The following is an 18,166-nucleotide window of genomic DNA, read 5'->3' as shown; positions in this document are numbered from 1 at the left end:
TATATAGAGCGCTGTTCATGGCACTCAAAAGACGCTTTACATGAGTTTAAAATGAACAAGAAAGACGATGCAGTAAGACAAATGACACACAACATTAATAGACTGAATGGCAAACATCACGTTCAGGGATGGAGCGGCAGCCAAACTGCACCAGCATCCGCCATCCTGACCAATGGAATGAACCCCAACAAAATGTAACTATGGGTCATATTAACCTGCTGCACAAACAACCTTTAGGCTCATTTTTTGCAGGAGGAGAGTCTCTCACAAACATACTGACTGACTCCTCCCACGTTTGCCAGACTGAGCATCAGGTTCTTCCCCCCTGCGCCATCAGGACCCTAATCCCCCTTCAGATCCTGCCCCCCTCCTCCCTCTGACACCATAAGGATAGCACGGACAAGTGCACCATGATTGCATCAGCACTTTAAAATATACCAGCGTCTTGAGCTGCTGTACGATACCTTGCACACAGGAGAAACTATAATAATGAATTCAACTACATCTTGCTTTTCATAGGCTGTGTTTCTGTGTTTTTTGAACATGTTTCTGTCATACCCCCTGATCGGCGGAGAACTATATCTCACTCCCAAATATGCAAAGTGCATATTATGGAAGTGACAAATAAATCAGATTCTGATTTTAGTAGAGGTGTCTCCATGATGGAGATCAGGCTTTTAATAATAACTCGTTCACCAGAGTCCAGGACAGTGCTGATGAGAGCTGTGGGATGTAGCAGCCTCCCAGCCTACACCTGCCCCAAGTGGGTCTAAGAGGCTGTGTACCCAGGGTATGTGGTGAGGGTTGGCTCCCTGCTGCTGCAGAGTGCTTGGTTGTTCCAAACAGCCACACAGAAAAGCAGCGTGAATAGCTGTCATAGCAATAATCATGAAAATATGGGGTTACTAGCGCACAGTTTCGCCCTGGAAGCCACATGTTGCACATGGTTGTTCAGATGAAAAGTGTCAGACATAGTTGTGTAAAGAACGAGTGTTACAGACAGTTTCAAACACTGCCTGACATGTCATCATTTCACACTTTGCTTCTCAGATTGTTAGTCTCAGACTTACAAAATCTTGGAGGGAACAGGGCTCCTCAGCTCTGGGGAACCTCTACTCTTTCTAATGGCTCTTCCCAGGAGCCAGTTGAACCTTCCTTGATTAAAAGGCTGACACTTCTGTTGCTTGTGACAGATCTGTTGTCCTGTTCATCAAACTATCCTCTATTCATCATCTCTCGTCATCCACAAGGCGTTCTGACGCTGAGGTAAAAAAGAGCTAATACTCTGAAGCTGGTGAACCCTGCCACAGTCTGAAAATGTATCACTATTTTATGAGTTTTCTCTTTGCGTCTGCGAATAAGCCTCGATGTTTTTACAAAGCAATTTCCAGTAATTGCACAAGAAGATAAAGAGGTGTTACAGAGGGAAACGGGTTGTGAAGTGAAAAAAATAACAAAAGAGAAAATGTTCTTGTAATGGAAGAAAAGTGTTTTATGTTGTTGCAAGAAAGAGCAGAGATTCACTCACAAGGATACATTACTGCCATTTAAATGTCTTTTCATCATTTTGTGAAAATAGAGAAGTAAACTATAAATCATCTTGTGATGTTTGGAAAATTGGAGGTAAAACAAAAACACATCCTGCAAATAACAACTAAACTCTGTCACATAATGTAAAAGAATGCAGTTGAATATCAATAACAAAAGCAAAAAGAGAAGAAAAAGGAGAGTCTAGACATCTGTAGGATCAATAACTCTCCCCATGATCAGGACAAGCCCTGTGAGTTGGTCATAGATTATGAGCATGAATGGTCTGTCAAAGGTAATTCTCTGGGGGACTGAGAAGTCCAGCATGATGTCAGGTCTCCGCCCGTCTACTGACTTGGACTCTTCCACCTCCAGAGTAACCACATGAGGAGCCTGAGGATCGGTGAGAGACAGAGATAGAGATGAGGAGAAGGTGGTTGATGTGTAACATGTTCCTCAAAGGTCTCAACTGCTTTTGCCTGGTAGTTTCATGGCAAAGAAAAACAGGATATTTTGGTTCTTTCTTAACCTTGATGAGTTGCAGCGTCTTCTTAGACGACAGTCCAGAGAAGTCAGCCGTGTCTGAGAAAACGGATGATACCCCAGAGTTCCTCAGGAGGTTTTTTAAAGTGTAGGATTTCCTCAGTCGAAACTTAGGAAAACGTATTTCTGCCCTCCTGCAAAAATAACAATCATTGCGTTAATGGATTTGCTCTAAGCTGTCTTGTTACAACTTGTGGGACCCGTACTGCAGGCTCTCACTCACTAATGTATACAGAGCAGTAATTATTGCTGACTTAGAGTCTACTCAGCATCGTTCATCATGCTCCTGAACACCACGATGCCAGTGACTGCAGGGCACCAGTGAGTGGGAGCTGCTCTGTGACATGGATCAATGTAACATACACGCAGACATAAGCAAGCACACTTTATAGAGGACACATGTATGCTATACGGACACACTTGAACCCATATGGTGCACTGTACCTGCTAACCTTTGGATTAACATGCCCATGCACGTATATGCATACAGCATACTGCTGAGCATACATGAGGCCACACTGCCTTTGTCTAAAGGCTCAGTTCACCCAAATTTCAAACAACACAAAAACAAAAACAAAAAACACATTTTCTTATTTTCCCTTACAGCATTTCATCATGCAGTACTCCTTATCTCTGATATTTCTGCCTCGCTGCAGTACAATGGAGGTGTCCTGATCTGCAGACTACTTCTTAGGTACAAAGTAAATCCAAAAGAAAACTGGTCACAGAGTGTTCTGAGAATTATACAGAGCTACTGTGTCTGTAGCCAGGCTTTCGCGTTTCGTGTATTCATTCGATGAAGGTTACAGTCTCCTCATCGCCTCTATTTCTCGTCTCTCCAGTGGAGAAGAAGCTTCGGTTTGCTTTTAACTTGCATGCTTCATGGGCATCATGATTTATTCACTAAGTCTGTTTCCACTGCACCCTGTTTTGTCTTGTTTTTATCGAAACACAAACTTTTCCTCCTCAAACATGCATAAAATCTTTTTCGCAACATTTCAGCATTGTTGTTTTGTATTCCTATTTTTTATGCACAAATTTAAAATGTGCATAAAAACTAAGTGGATGGAAATGTACCTATTGTTTCTAGAAGTATGCAATACTGTGGAATATTTAAAAAATGTTCAGTGCTGTGAGCATCACGACTGAAATTCCAATCACCAGATTAAACTGAGATATTTGAGCATTATTGATTCAACGAACCATGTACATTTTTCCCTTTCTAGCTTTACAATCAATGTATTTTCCAAGCAGCTGGCCTCTTATTGAAGCTTTTCTTCTCTATTCACTGCAGTTCTTGATGGGATGCAAAATGGCACAAGTGAAACATACATTTCATATTCACTTGTCCTTGAAGGTGCTAAAACAAAAGTCACACAAAAATAGGCACTAATATGTTATGAAGTAATAAAAGTTCAATGAAAGCAATCGGTCAATCATCGGTATAGTTTGTGTGAATGAACCGTTTGCCAAAGTCCAACCCACTGGGAACTGGGAAGTCCACCCAGTGGGAACCAAGATGCTAATGTATCCATCTGTCCTGCTCTTTTGGGACATTTACACTCCAGCAATTCCAGCTAAATGTGCAATTAATAGCAGTACATTTGCATCAGTTAATCCTTATCCTCAAATCTTTTAAAAGTGAGGACCCTGATGGGATGCAAAATGGCACAATATTCACTCATCCTTGAAGCTGCTGACACAAAAGTCCATGCAAGTAGTCAGGAAGACAAAAAGTGAGCAGGTACTGTAGCCTGACATGGTTTGTACCTCATTCCTGTTCAACCATTTGGACTCCCCACCTACCCTGGCTTCAGGTTTCTGAGCCAAAAGCTCATGCGGCTGTCAGACAGGCAGTCCTCGAGGGGCTGCAGCTCGGCTTTAGGGAGCAGCAGCAGCGAGGCCAGATGTTTTGAATGGGCCAGCCGCACCACCGTGGCCGAACAGTTGGTGTCGTACAGCATCATCACCTCAGATGAGTCGTCCCTGAACATCATGGAGACTTCCACGCTGGCCGTGGCGTTTGGCTGGAAGCTTCGTGGCACTGTGTGGCGCTGATCAAATGGCTGACGACCTGATTTGTGTATCATTAATAAAGAGAACAGGTTATGGATGAAACATGAAAATAAATTAGCAAAGACAGATAAAAAGAATCTGCTGTGCTAACTATACTTTCCCTAATTTAGCAGAGATTCATTTGAGCTTTCACTTGAACATGTTTATAAAGGTGTTTTCCTCTGAAAAGAAATGGGGTGCCACATCTGTCTGAGTGTTCAAACCCTTAATTAATAGGAGTATTCCTACACCCTTGTGTTGAGAACATGACTATGCATGAACAAAACTAAAACTTTAACACAACAAGAAGCTACCTTTGAAATACACATAATTGTTGAGTATAAGTTTGTCAGAGGCCTTCAAGTCTTTTGTCAGCGTCTCAAGGCTGATGTTGAAGGCGGAGGGTCCCGCGTGCTCAGGCCTGGACAAAAAACTATCATAGTCTGTTGAAGGTTTTCCATCAACTTGTAGGCTGTTCCACATTCTTAAATGACCCCCAGCATGAATCCCATCTTCAGTTCCAGCCCCATCATCTACCACAGTTCTGTTTCCAGCATTCACCCCTTCAAGTTCCACCCTTGCTGTGGCCCCGGTCCCACCTCCACTCCTTCCCTCTTGTAAAGTGAGGCTACGTTGCAGATCTGTGAGAGCAGATATGGTGGCTTCAACGCTCTGCTCTGTAGAGTTGGCTTCCAGCCCAAGAGCCTTCAGGGCCTGGCTCCGACTTTCAGACCCAGAGACCTGGGACAGCAGGGCCAGAGCTGATGCCAGGCCCAAGGGCGAGAATAGGACGTTGTGCTGTTGCTGGACGTCGGGCTCAGCAGTGGTTCTGGTGGCCAGGTCACGGTAAAGGTCAAAGGCCAAGGCTGTGTTTAGGGCTGATGTGTGGAGCTGCAGCTGCTCCTGCTGCTTGACCTCTCGGTCCTTTCGCAGAAGCCTTCTGAAGAGTTTCTCAGGCTTTGGTGCACCCGACCCATCTGCTATGAAACCTGTTAGCAATGCTAGCACTATAAAACTATAGACAAAAGACATCATCACCTCTTGTCTTGCCATCCTAGTTCAGCCTGATTAACAGACGCCGCAGGTTGATCGCACACAAGACCAGCCAAATTCCAGCTTTGGGGAAGTGTTGTTCTCATGGCTAGGCGCGGGGGTGGTGGTAGTGTTGAAAGTATATCGATCTATGGGGCTGAGCTTTTGACCTATGGGTTGAGCTCCAAGCAAACAATGGCAGCATGTTTTTCAGATTCTCAGAATTTCACAAGCAATGCATGTGTGTGTGTATCTGGTGGACAGTTCAGGACAGTGCATACTCATTCCCCCCTTTAATACACACTCTGGTCAACATGGATTTTGAACACTTATGCAACAGATACATGCTTAAAATTGGCTCCAGTTTCACTGTGTACAAAGTAGTATTCCAACAAAGGCATTATACATGTGCCAAATATGACTATAGTGTCTATAAATATAGTATTTACATGGCCGATCCTATCTTCTGGAAAGGACCAGGAGATATATGACAAAGAACCATAATTTTATTTATTATTTACATCTTAAATTTATAAAAATGTCATGAGAAATGCCTGAATTGTTGAGAAACCTTAACTCATACAGTATCTGAGATGAAGACAATGAAACAGTATACATTCTAAGCCACAAGTGACACAGTAAGTGAGTCTATGAAATGTCAAAGTGCTCATTAAATATTTTCAGCCTAATCTCGCCATGTCAATACTGTTTCTAATTAAACAGCAGGTCCTATGGATCCCTCAGAGGTCAACAGAACGCCGTATAGGCAGTCTGTCCATGTGAGCTGCTGTGATGCTGCAATGCCACCATGTGGAGTATTTCTGCTATAAAAAAATACATCGAGTGAGAAAGAGAGCATATTGGACATGCATTCAGCAAAAAAACACATCACAAACCTTGTCTGATAATGTGTGTAGTTGAAAATCTGTGTAACAATAGAGATCAGTATTATGTGTTTATCTGAAACTGCAGTCCAAGTGACAAATTATATCTGCTGGCAGCAAGAAGCAAACATAATCATTAAATGTGGCCTTGAGGGAAATTTAGTGACACAGATAAAGAGTCAGCCCAGCCTTAAGTGTCCCTGTTTGGCTCATTAGTGGAAACTGGGCTAATAAGCATATCTTAATAAGAAGGGTTTACTGCAGGGGGGCTCAGAGGTTCATTTGAGGTAGGATGAGGCAGCAGTAGAGCAGGATCCACAGGACCAAGAGCATTTCCAGCTCTAATGGGGTTATGTCACAAGAGGCTGCTAAAGACTGAAGAATGAATCCTTCCTCACTGCTGGAAAGCAGATAAAACACAGTGTTAGATTCAATCTAAAAATGGGCACTATTTTTAGTTTGAAGAAATAAAAGAAAAAACCGACAAAAATGCAATTATCTGTATAGTTTGTGTGAATGACCTGACCATGTGCCAAAGCCCTCCCCCAAATCCCAACTGTCCCATTATAGTTTAAGTTAAAGCAATGTGCATGAGGATTTAGTAAGAGAGAGATTTATTGTACAGAGTTTGGAGGGTAATGTCTTTTTTAGGTCTTTACAAAACCAAAGTCACACTGGGAAATTGTAACAAAAGCTTTAAACAAAAGCTGTAAATGTCAATATGTCTAGCTTACAGTATTAACCTGGTGTTATTTCCAAGGACAAGGGGCTTTTCATCAACTAGTTACCTTCATTATTTTGTAGGGTTGCACTAGAAAAATAGCTCTTCAGGACTGGAAAATCCACCCAGTGGGAACCAAGATGCTAATGTATCCATCTGTCCTGCTCTTTGTGTAGATTGGAGACATTTACACCTCAGCAAATGTGCTGACTTTTACCAGCGACATGAAGCTTTAGCATTATGTTATATATGTAACTATCACCTATACTTAACACTAACCCCTTTACAGAGTTTGTGTTTTAAAAGAATCATTGTAAACACTGAAAAGGTGGTTACTGTTAGCATTAGCTCATGCTAGCCTGCTACAGCTAAACTGCCAGCGACAGTCATCACTTCAGCTGGCAAAATCCACGGGTGTCAGCGATAATGAGGAGCTGCCTCTGTCAACTCTTGTGTGTCAAAGACCCACTGGTCCAAAGTGTCATACTGTATATCTGCCACCATTATCGCTGTAAACTGCATCATGAGCCAAGCTGGACTGGGGAGCTCGACAGGCATGGCAGCTAAGGGGGGCAGTGCTTAGGGAACCGCCAAATGTATTTGTACTTGTGAATCACAAATGCCATTGCCTACCTGAATGAGTGAGAGGTTGCAGCGCAGGCAGAAGTCCGACTGTTATCACCAGCGTGAATGTTATAACCTCCATCGGTTTTTGGGGTAGTTTCCTCCAGACGGTCCACTGTTGTTGCCTTCTTGGCACCTAGTTTATGTTTGTTAATCTTCAGTCCCCTGTCTTTCTCCTCTACTGCCTCAAAATCCACTGAACTTGTGATTTCATCTGTGTGTTCCTGCGTGTCTTCATCTTTGCCATGCTTTGTTAAACCTTCCATTTTGGGGACAGTGCGTTTCCTGTCATTTTCTTCTTCTGTGTGAACTCTAGCTGGACCGACACCTCTGACTTCAATTAATAGTTTCTCATTTACTCCAACCCCGAAACCTTCTTCCTTCTTTATGTTACCCTCTTCCTCTTTTTCTTTCCCTAACTTTCTCTCCTGCCCTTCCTCAAATGCAGTTAAATTGTCTCCTTCCTCTTTGTCGAGTACTCTCTTCTCACTCACTTGTACACATCTTACAGAAAGCCCTCTGTCAGTGTCTTCCTCAACCTCTTTCTGCCAACTATCCATTCCAAAAATCTTTGCTTCCTCTGATCTCTCATCTGCCAGAGCCTCTATTTTATCATATCCAAGTGTCACCAGTCTAAGATTTTCTGTCTCCTCTGTCTCCCTCTCTTCCTCGCCATTGTTATTAAACTGTCCTCTAAATCTCTCCTCCTCCTCCTCCTCCTCCTTTCTACTGCTTTTATCCTCTGGCTCCATGTCAAACACAGGTCTATTGTGTGTCACATCTCTGAGACTACTTTCATTTTTGTCCAAATCAAACATCCTGTCAACCACTGACTGAGCCCTGACTTCAGATTCTGGATCAAAATCTGCATTTCCTACAAGGGAGCCTTCCTGAAGTTTACATCCATTGCCATTTAATGTGTCACACATTTCAAGATGCTTTGACTCTTTGTTCATTTCTTCCGCTGTTTCCTCTTTGACACTTGGTATTTGTGTTTTCAGCTGATTATATGGTTGAAAAACCTCTTTGTTCAGATCCAGGATGTAGCTGTAGGCATCCTCCTCATCTGAGTCCAGCGCTGACAAGCTGTAGATTCCTTCCTCAGAGCTCAAAGAAAAGTGACTCTCATCCACTCTTGGCTTGCTGTGGGCCTGATACGAGCCTTTCTCCATCCATGATCGGATCTCCGGGCTGACTACGTCTGCGTCCAGTGGACTGGGTGGCTGCAAAATACACCTGCCTTTCTTTTTGTTGAATGACGAGACGGCAGCACTGCCTGCAGATTGCTCAATGATGCTTTGGCTGCAACAGGATGTAAAGATGTCACCATCGCTGGATGTAACTGCTCCATTCGCGTAAAGCGAGGTGGTACGGGGGCTCCCTGAGGATCTTCTGGACCAGCGTTTCCACAGTAGCTGCTCGCTGGTTTTATCTAAGCCTCTGAGCAAAGCTTGAGCTTCTTCGTTGTCAGCGAGGATCTCTCCAAAACCGACTGACTCAAGGGATCCAAAATTTGGGATTTCAGGAACTTCAATATCCGTTGTATGATCCTGTTATAAAGGGTACATTTAGTGGTAGTTACAATAAAATAAATAATAAAAAGAAGCATCTTCATGGTGTTTGTGAAAGTATGGCTTCGCTGTTAAAGGAATAATAATTGCTTTCTTTCTGAGAGTTTGGTAAAGATGCTGAAAGCACTCATGTTTTAGTTAAATATGAATTAATGTTATCCCTGACACTGACCCTCTGAGGCGTGTGTCAAAAAATGAAACAATTTTCAGTGAAGCTTTGTATTGAGGCTAAATTCATTCATTTCGTTTTAAGTGACTGCTTCAGAATCTGATTCAAAGGTTTAAAAACAGCTCACCTTTGTGGGATGTCTAGGTGTATTGTCGTATTGTGTGTTGTGTTACAAGGGTTAGACAGGAGGGTTTTTCAACCTTCAAGTGGGACACTAAGTTTTCCATTAAACGGGTCCACAAGCACTACCATTGTCCATTATGAAATAGTTCCTTACTCCTGTCTCAGTATTTATTAAAGCACTACTACACACAAATACTCCCCAATGTCTAAGTCTCCCAGTTTTAAAGACTTCATACCTTGTTCATTCTACTGCACATAGCCTCAATATCTGACCATGTGTGTCGGTGTTATTTACATCCTCTACTCATGAGTTTTACTTGTTGCAGTGGAAATGATTCATTAATTTATCTATTAATTCACTGCTCTATCAATTCATTCATTTTTGCTTCAAGGAGATTTATCTGTCGGTTGCTTGTGAAACATTTTGCAGCACAGCACTTTCCCTAGCTTTGGCCAGCAGAGGTCCCCATCAAGCTCTAATTTGTAAAGCTTTAAGTACTGAACCTGGTTAATAAAGCTTCATTACGCCATCACCAGCAGTGAGTTAGCTTAGCTTAGCATTTTCCTTTTTTATCGTATTTATTCTGGTTTGTATCTGTCATACATACAAAACAGGAAACATAAACCGTGTACATAAGTAAAATTACATTAAAGAAAAGCAAAGGCAACAACAACACTCAGCTGTCAGTGTATTAGGTCCACTCAGCTAATGCAGTCTAACCCAACAGTCCTCCAATAAATCCTCCTTTCATGAAGGTAATAATGTTAGGTTCTTGGTGAAACTGTGTTAGAGAGGTGTTCATTCGACTTCATGATCATCTTAGAGGCTGCAGTTTGTTGAATTGTATTGTGTTATGTTGACTGGTGTTTCTATTACTTTGTCCACCCAATTGAAAGACACATGAAGAAACTTTTTCTTCTCACATCTTAAGTTACCTACACTAAGAAATACACCAAAATACTCCAAAATCTTTGATAACAGGACATGAACAGGGATGTAATGTCTGGACTGGGATGTTTAGATTAAACTTACTGTACATGCAGTTATGCAGGTTCTCATTTATGACATGATGTGTTCATTTGAGAGCTTCAGAGGTGCTGTAAAGTGGCTTTATTACTTTTAAGTTAAGCTAGCCGTTTCCCCCTTTTTCCAGTTGTTATGCTAAGCTAACTGGCTGCTGGCTGTTGCTTCATATCTAATGAATACAGATGTGACAGTGGTATCAATCTTGTCATCAAAGACGTGAAGTGAATAATGTGAATAAGTGCATTTACCAAACCAATTCAATGCCAAACATTTTTTTAATTGTGTAAAACAAGCCACACTAACCTCATCTGTGTCTGAACAGTGCCGCAGGAACATAGACACATAGGTGATGATGGATTGCTCATCTGGTGAAGTGCATGTCACATCTGTGGGAAGAAGAAGGATAGACTGTGTTCACAAATTAGCAGGGTAGACTTTCCTGTACTTGAGGGACCCAGTTGATCTTTTGTATGCGATAAAGAAAAATAAGATGTTGATGTTGATTTCTAGTGAGGTCCGCTTGGTCTGCAGTGTGACTAGTGTTTCTGATTTATTTCTACGGCCCTTTGATAGGTTGCATCATTCAGTTCATAGCACCTAGTTGGTGAAGGTGCACTTGAAGTAGAGTCGAGGTGAAAGTCATTCAGATGTAAAACAGATCACTGTGAGGCTTTTACCTTCAGGCTCCAGTAGAGGTGTTATATCCAAACTGTGATGGGCTATCATGAGGGCCTGCTGAACGTTTTCTCTTGGATCTCTGGACAAACTCTCCCTCAGGTCAACTAAGTCTGGGTGTATGTACTTAATCATAGCTAGGAACGCAAGCCCGCTTCTCCAGCTCTTCCCAAAGTCATACACCTCCACCCCAAACCTGCAAATTTTGAATAAAATAATAGAGAAATGTCATTTCAACTCACACATTTTGCTTCTCTCATTGGGGGTGTAAATGTATATACATGAGCTCTGGATGTTTCATTGACCAAAATTACTTTGTAAGTGTTTGGATCTTTTTCAGACTCACTTTGATGTGCATCTTTGGACCCATTGCAGGAGAGTCTTGATTGCCTTCCCATGGTACTTGGACTTCCTGGCAGCCTTTCTGCCTTTGCTTGGCAGGGTGTTGCAGGAGTAGCTGCCAATGTTGTTTGGCTGGGGTGAGAGGTCATCCGAGGAGGGGTAACTGCTCATTGATAAAGAAGAGAGGCTAGAAGACAAATGTCTCTGGAGGCATCTTGTCACCTCCTTTACCTGTTTTAGAGTAAAAGAGCAGAGTGTATGTAGGGTCAACAACAAAGACAAACACCTGGTCACTGTAAACAATTGTCACTGCCACTAGATGTCACACTACACCACCAGCATCTCAGACCCAAAAAAAATGCTTTGCCGGCCACACCTCTGGCTTCCACCCAGCCACAATCATGATATGCTATGATATGATACGATATGATCCACGGTAATGCTGACAATAAGCTAGCTAGCAATAGCTACAGTTGCTGAACACATTTACAATATCATATCATGCTACTGTAGCCGGTCACTAATGTAAACAGACGTAACATTATGTAGCTTACACACTGAGGGGAAGAGAAGACAGTTCTGAGTCAAGCTGGACCCTTTAGCAGCTCGTAGTATTTCTATCTCAGTAAAGCCAGAACAGGCTCAGAAATTCAGCCTTGGACTTGTCCACTGGGACGGTGATCACAGGAATGACAATGATTCAGCCAGTAAAGACACTAACAGAGCGGATAAAACTTTAAAAACTTTATGGATGGATTTGAGCTGGTAGTCCCTGTGGCCTGTGGTCCGGTCTTAGCTCTTTATTTGTCAGAGGCCTTTTTAGAGGGAAACAAGGTTTCTTTAGTGGAGGAAATTCTGGATGGTGGCTCTCACCTCAACACTGCATAGTGCACTGTGCCGTCTCACCTGTGGGCTGTCCCTGAGTGTTTATAAAGGTGGAGAGGGCATGCACTATGATGCACATGTACATGCAATAACACGCTCTACCAGACCAAGTACCAAAACAAAAACCAGAGAAACTCAGATTATAACACACATAGAGGGGGTTTGGCTCACCTTCTGCTCAGGATGCCACGCCGACACTACATCTTTACATAGAAAATATTTTTTTGCTGCTAAATTATTGTTTACAATCTTGTATGCCAAACCTTCAAGACATTAGAGGGATGGATGATGAATAAACCTACCTGGAAGTGCAGGATGATGTTCCAGATGAGGTTAAGAACAACAGAAGGGATACCATCAGCAATACCTGAGGCATCAATGCCAAGCAGCTTCACCTGAGAGACAAAAGGGAGGAGAAGTCATTTGAAATCTAGTTTTTCAGGATTTGAAAGTCAACATAATAAATATGAAAACAATATCACTGTATTGGCTTTCCAGGAAACACACTCACATGTCTATCATCAAGGAACGCCAGGGCCTTGGAAATGTTGTTCAGTCTGAAAATGCGGTGAGAAGACGACCTAAACCTGTAAAGCTAATAAAAGAAATGACAGAAGATCAATGCCACTCGCTGACTGGCAAATCTGAAGCTTCAAACAGCAGCTCATTATCTTAACTTAGCATAGAGGCAGGAAACATGGGGAAACAGTGCAGAGCCAAGCTACTCTGTACAAAGCTAACAAAGAAATTATTTTTTGTTACCTATTTCTCGATTGGACATAGTCAATTTCTGGAGTCGCTGCAGTTCGCTTGTTAATCTCACAGCAACAACAGGACTCCAGGAGTAACAAAAAATATAGTCTGGACAAAACTGCTGCTTTTTCACTCTTCAGTTTTTGGACGTACTAAACAAACATACAGTGTGACTTGAACTCCTTTTGGGAAGAGCCAGGCTAGCTATTTCCCCATGTCCTATCTTCATGTTCAGCTAAGCTAAGCTAAGCTAACAATGTACTAGTTGTAGCTTTGTATTTATATGAAACACGAGAGTTGCATCAAACCTCTCAATTAACAGCAAAAATGGATAAGCATTTTTTTTTTTTTTCTAAAATGACATTGATTGTATTTCTTGAAGTTTCAGGATTTATGTTGGGGGTCTGGGTTCTTATTTACTTAGCAACATTTCTGTTTTTTGAAAGCGTCAATTTATCTTGAATTAGTTTTATGGCTCATATTGGCTTGCAAAGCACAAAGCTAATAAACAGAACTGAGATGGGACAGAAGAAGTTCAATAAAAAATATAGTAGTGTAATATATTTTCTTTTTAAATCATTTTTTTCCACTGTATAGATTAATTCTTACTAATTTGCACCCAGTCAGCTCCTCCAGCAGGGCCATGAGTATTCTGCCATCCTGAATGTCCGTGAACAGGTCGTGCACTTCAACTGGAGGGTCACACTGGCAGTAAGAAAACATAACCCTTACCGGTGATTACAGAAAAGAAAACAATATAATGTTGGTGTAAAGCTGTATCAGTTTGTGCCTCACTCTCTGCAGAAACACATTCATCCACCCGGTGAAGGTCCTCTTCTGCACTGCCTTCCTCTCATCTGGGGAGAAGAAAACAGGGACTTGGCACAGCAAATACTGCAGTTTTCCAGGTTAACAGTGTCACGACTGTGCTTTCCCAAGGCTGATTAAATGTGGTGCACAGGAGGGTTTGTATTTAAAATCAGCAGGAAGAGTCTGACAGGAAATTGGAAAATAGCACGTGTGTTTACACTCGAACGACTGCACAATATGGAGGTACGTGAGATGAGCAAACTTGTTTTTTAATGTTGCTTTCATTATACAGTATATTTTACACTAGGGAGTATTTCAGAGGCAACAAGTAAAAACATTCCATATGGTTGGGCAATCAGATGCCACAATGCCAACACCTCTCTGGAAAATCACTATAAGGGAGGAAGTTAAGGAAGGAAAAGAGGAATAAAAGTTGCCTTGCAAAGTTTTCTCTTTTCAAAAAGTACAAAGTTTTTCATGTATACAGTTATTTGACTAATGTTACTATAACACTGTGGGTCTGTATTAAGCATTAGCATGAGACAGTTTTTCTTGTCACTGTACCTTGACACTGCTGCACACATTGATCGCTGATCTCTCCAAATTTCTTTTGTGAATCCCAGTTGACCCTGTCCTGCATTCTCATTTAAAAAATGTCAAGAACTTGCAGCAATTAGAGCTGTTCTTAGGTTTCCTAACAGAATAAGGATGAAGAAAATGCAAAGTGAGGGAGTGTGTCTTGCCTGAACACGCTGAAGCCTACCTCTGAGATGTTCCAGTTCCACTCCCCCCAAAGACAACTCAGCCTGAATCCTATTGGCAGGCTGTGGTTCATAAAGCTCTGTCCGTGGAGGCGGCTACACATTGTGGTGGGATCTTTAAGCATTAAAATGAAGGAATCAGCAGGGATCAGTGGGTTACAGGTTGTATGGTTTTTCTGCAGAGGCCTGTAATAAATCTTTCTGGCAGCGACAGTGATTCATTGACGTAAATACCTGAATTTCTCTTGAGCATGTTCACTGCTGACTAAAGGAATGAAAGAAAGGAATGAGCAGAGGCAGCCAAGTTTTTGACTGAAGTTGCTCTAGAATATCTGCTTATGAAAATATGTTTTACCAAGGCCCTTTGGCGAATTATTTTCTTTAAATCTGGTTTTGAATAAATCTCAATACTGATATATTCTTTCAAACTTACTGCACAACAACTTGTATCAGCATTTAATGCAGGAAAGTCAAAAGTTCACCTTCGACTTGGCACATCCTGAGAAAAACAAATATTCACTTAATGTGTTTTACATATTTTTAAAAAGTAAATGTCCTACTCTCTGTTAAATTCAATAAGTCATGGCCAATGAAAAATATGTATTGTATACACATTTACTCAAGTGCTTTATTTAAGTACAATTTTGAGGTATTTGTATTTTACTTTAGTATTTCCATTTTCTTCTACTTTATAATTTTTTATTTTTTTACATTGATTTGACAGTTAAATTTAGTTACTTTGCAGATACAGATTATACATATAAACATGAGATAAACTGCTAAAATATAAGGCATCATTATTATTATTATTATCATTGTAACACAACAGTATACAAAGTACATAAAAATTAGTTCCACCTCCACCAGCTACTACAAGAAGAATGCTGTTTACTCATTTATGGATGAATAATAACGTCCTCTTTCACTTGTAACTGAGTATTTTCACTGTGGTATTTCTACTTAAATGATCAGAAAACTTCCTCTAGCAGTGTCCTTGTAAATATTTACCAAATACATATAATTAAATGCACATCAAGATGTCTTTCTTTCCTGAACAGAGGTTTAATTAAGTGATGCATTATAGTAATAATCAATGTGCATACAAACACCTCTTTGTGATTAATACTGTGTGATATTTTTACTGATGTTGGTTTGTTAAGGGGAACATTTATATTCTTTCCATTCAATGTCCAGACATTTTCTTTTTTTTTCATTTTTGGAAATGTATGACATGTAACAGCTTGAATTTATGAAATAATAAAACATTGAGTAAAAGTTTTTAATTATTGAAGAATATCTACAGGAACTTAAACCCTCATTTTGGATCTTACTGTGATTCACTGAAATTTTAGCAAAATAAGTTGAGAAATGCTTTTTGCACACTGACACACATTTTATTATAATTATGTGCTGTTCCTGATTCGGCCTCACCGGGGACTGTTGATGCATCTTTAATGTGAGAAAACTTCCAACAGAGAACAGAATCAGACTGAAGAAATCTGCAGCACATATTCCACGTCTCATTTACAAATCATAACTGTCATTGTAAAATTGAACAGATCAGAAATGTTTTAGAGAATGGTTACATGAAGTCAGCACTTCTCGACTTGAATTTGCAACACAAGCAGATGGATAGAGTGGAAAAACTATAAATGTAGTCCCAGCTGGTCTGCTAGTCTTAGCAGACCTTTTGACCTACACCTAAGATAATTGACTGGGAAGGGACAGACGCCTTGTGCGAAACCTGTTATATGAACCTTCACCCACCGATTCCCTGGATCATCTGAGAGTTGTGCAAAGACAGGACATAACGTATGAACACGTGTAAAACTGATCAGATGCAAAAGGAGATAAACTCCAGAACTAATGCATTTAGTCACCAGGCCTAAACGGAAACTTCTAAACCTGAAATTAACAATGAGGACACTGTGGTGAAAACATGGTCTTCTGGGTCTGATTGAATCAAAGCTGTAGTGAGTTGAGGGAAAAACAAACTCAGACATCTGACTGTGACAGCTGACAGTGTCTGACAGGAAGAGCTTCCCCTGCTTCAAACAATATCTGGCTGCCAGGTTTTACTCTACCTGCCTCAAGAAAGGTGATGGCTACAGAACGAGGCCATAACCACCGTGGAAAGCAGGAGTCTGTCCAAGGAACATCGCACGTGAAGCTCCTGAGCCTCCAGAAGTCACGCCTTTTCATTCTTTGAGTTGCTTTCTGCAGCCTTGTTGAACCCACAGGCAACAGTCCCTGCAAGGGGCAACGTCACAAGGCTGCAAAGACTGGCAACATCAAAATATATAACGGTGATGCACACACACTGTATACTCACTTGCATTTCTAATATTATTGTATTTGTCAGCCCTGTCAAATCCCTCAGTGTATACGGAGAACATTTAGATATCATGTAGAGACTCATTTTATTAAAACATTTACAATACTACATAAAAATATTGAATAATCTTATTCTAGCAAACCAAAGAAACCCCTAGACTGATAGCTGAAGCATGAGATCCACAAACAGTGTTTATAAAAAGCATAATAATTAGGAATCACAAGTGTCTCCAAATGTCTTCTTTCACAAAAGGACAATGACCACTATTCACTGCTTAAAATCATACACTGAAGGCAGTTTAAAGTAGGCAGGCCACCAAGTCCGATGGTAAAACTGTTGTTCTGTCTTTGCAGTGGGCCACATTGCTTCCTTTTGAACAGGGCTCTTCAACAGGTTCTGAATGTTTTGCTTTTTGAAGCTGTGTCCATCTCCCCCATGCCTTCGCCATGTTTCTCCCCTCACTGAAGGCCAGTCATTTCTTCCCCATGATGAAGCTTGGAGCCTCTGCATCATCCTCAGCCTCTCTTTCCTCCTCCTCCTCCTCCTTCTCCTCCTCCTTTTCTTCACTGGAGTCCGAGCTCTTGTCGGCGTCGTCTTCTTTCTTCTTTTTGGTATCTAGTTTTGCCTTCTTTGCCATCAGCTTTTTCTTCTTCAGCTTTTCCCGCTTCTTCCTCCGCTTAGCGGTTCTCTCCTCGGCAGCCTGTTTGTTTTGTTCCACCTTATCCAGATAATCCAGGTCTTTGTTTTGTATCTCAGCCATCTTGTCCAGAAAGTCCTGCCTCTGGTACTCTCTTCGCCGGAGGTGCCTGTAAACATGGAACTCCCCGCTGCCTGCACCGGCGCTGGAGCCCATCACATCCCGGACGAACTCCGGCGGAGCCCGCGGGTTCCATTCCTTCGGTCGGTCCGGGATTGGAGCAGGCTTCTCAGGGTTCCGCATCAACCTCTCCAACTTCAGACGCTGTTCCTCCGCCGGGGTTTTGGCGATTATCAGAGGCTGAGCCTCTTTTCCCCCAGGTTTCCCCGGTTTGTTATTTTTCTGCGTGTGCGCCGCCATCTTTCAAACCGTCGCCGTGTTCTTCCTGCTAGTTCCGGGTTGCTCACATCGCCACGGAAGTTCTTGAGCGCTGCTGTAACCGGGAAATAATTGATTGAATATTTTTTTCTGGTATTGGCTTTTTCCAAAAGAAAATACAAAGGTGGTTCACTGTGTGATTCTGACTGTTGATATATTAATTTATTTTTTATTAAATCGACTTTTTGAAAATAATTCCTTTCGTAACTGGTGTAATTGACGCGCGGCTTTACCAACTGCAAACCAGATTAGAA

General features: G+C 41.6%; 3 protein-coding genes and 1 non-coding gene across 5 annotated transcripts; all 4 read right to left on the bottom strand.

The window, feature by feature from the left end:
• Window positions 1-1,471: 1,471 nt before the first annotated feature.
• LOC139621795 (alpha-1-antiproteinase F-like) lies at window positions 1,472-5,277 on the bottom strand. The gene is made up of 4 exons (XM_071478653.1): window positions 4,440-5,277; window positions 3,877-4,144; window positions 2,057-2,204; window positions 1,472-1,920 (listed from the first exon to the last, which is right to left on the bottom strand). Exons 1-4 carry the CDS (start codon window positions 5,176-5,178, stop codon window positions 1,732-1,734), a joined length of 1,344 nt encoding a protein of 447 aa, XP_071334754.1. The 5' UTR covers window positions 5,179-5,277; the 3' UTR covers window positions 1,472-1,731.
• A 160-nt stretch (window positions 5,278-5,437) lies between these two features.
• On the bottom strand, window positions 5,438-15,729 carry clmnb (calmin b). 2 transcript variants are annotated; one of them, XM_071478647.1, is made up of 13 exons: window positions 14,936-15,729; window positions 14,737-14,767; window positions 14,505-14,617; window positions 14,306-14,375; window positions 13,727-13,788; window positions 13,541-13,636; window positions 12,690-12,773; window positions 12,481-12,573; window positions 11,298-11,524; window positions 10,954-11,147; window positions 10,580-10,662; window positions 7,396-8,936; window positions 5,438-6,441 (listed from the first exon to the last, which is right to left on the bottom strand). In XM_071478647.1, exons 2-13 carry the CDS (start codon window positions 14,753-14,755, stop codon window positions 6,312-6,314), a joined length of 2,712 nt encoding a protein of 903 aa, XP_071334748.1. In that variant the 5' UTR covers window positions 14,756-14,767; window positions 14,936-15,729; the 3' UTR covers window positions 5,438-6,311. The 2 variants fall into 2 exon arrangements, with proteins under 2 accessions (XP_071334748.1, XP_071334749.1); XM_071478648.1 differs by having other exon boundaries at window positions 5,438-6,438; window positions 14,737-15,729.
• A 778-nt stretch (window positions 15,730-16,507) lies between these two features.
• On the bottom strand, window positions 16,508-16,784 carry LOC139622242 (small Cajal body-specific RNA 13). The gene has a single exon (XR_011691175.1). It is a non-coding gene; the product is annotated as a small Cajal body-specific RNA 13 (non-coding RNA).
• A 119-nt stretch (window positions 16,785-16,903) lies between these two features.
• prkrip1 (PRKR interacting protein 1) lies at window positions 16,904-18,152 on the bottom strand. Its single transcript, XM_071478656.1, has one exon. It carries the CDS (start codon window positions 17,892-17,894, stop codon window positions 17,310-17,312), a length of 585 nt encoding a protein of 194 aa, XP_071334757.1. The 5' UTR covers window positions 17,895-18,152; the 3' UTR covers window positions 16,904-17,309.
• Between the last annotated feature and the right edge of the window lie 14 nt (window positions 18,153-18,166).

The sequence above is a fragment of the Trachinotus anak genome, unplaced genomic scaffold, assembly GCF_046630095.1.
Source record: "Trachinotus anak isolate AG129_WGS33_773 ecotype Australia unplaced genomic scaffold, CSIRO_AGI_Tana_v1 ptg000005l, whole genome shotgun sequence".
Classification (NCBI taxonomy): Eukaryota; Metazoa; Chordata; class Actinopteri; order Carangiformes; family Carangidae; genus Trachinotus; species Trachinotus anak.
Note: the sequence above shows the minus strand (reverse complement) of the source record. Positions and strands in the feature narration are given on the sequence as shown.

Coding starts and splice junctions, on each gene's coding strand:
- clmnb (XM_071478647.1), bottom strand. Junction 14,376..14,504: donor GGAACTGGAACATCTCAGAG/GTAGGCTTCAGC, acceptor ATGAGAATGCAG/GACAGGGTCAACTGGGATTC. Junction 12,574..12,689: donor CGTTCCTTGATGATAGACAT/GTGAGTGTGTTT, acceptor TTTGTCTCTCAG/GTGAAGCTGCTTGGCATTGA.
- LOC139621795 (XM_071478653.1), bottom strand. CDS start 5,178: ATGGCAAGACAAGAGGTGATGATGTCTTTTGTCTATAGTTTTATAGTG. Junction 2,205..3,876: donor CTCAGAAACCTGAAGCCAGG/GTAGGTGGGGAG, acceptor TTATTTTTGCAG/GAGGGCAGAAATACGTTTTC. Junction 1,921..2,056: donor AGACGCTGCAACTCATCAAG/GTTAAGAAAGAA, acceptor ACCGATCCTCAG/GCTCCTCATGTGGTTACTCT.
- prkrip1 (XM_071478656.1), bottom strand. CDS start 17,894: ATGGCGGCGCACACGCAGAAAAATAACAAACCGGGGAAACCTGGGGGA.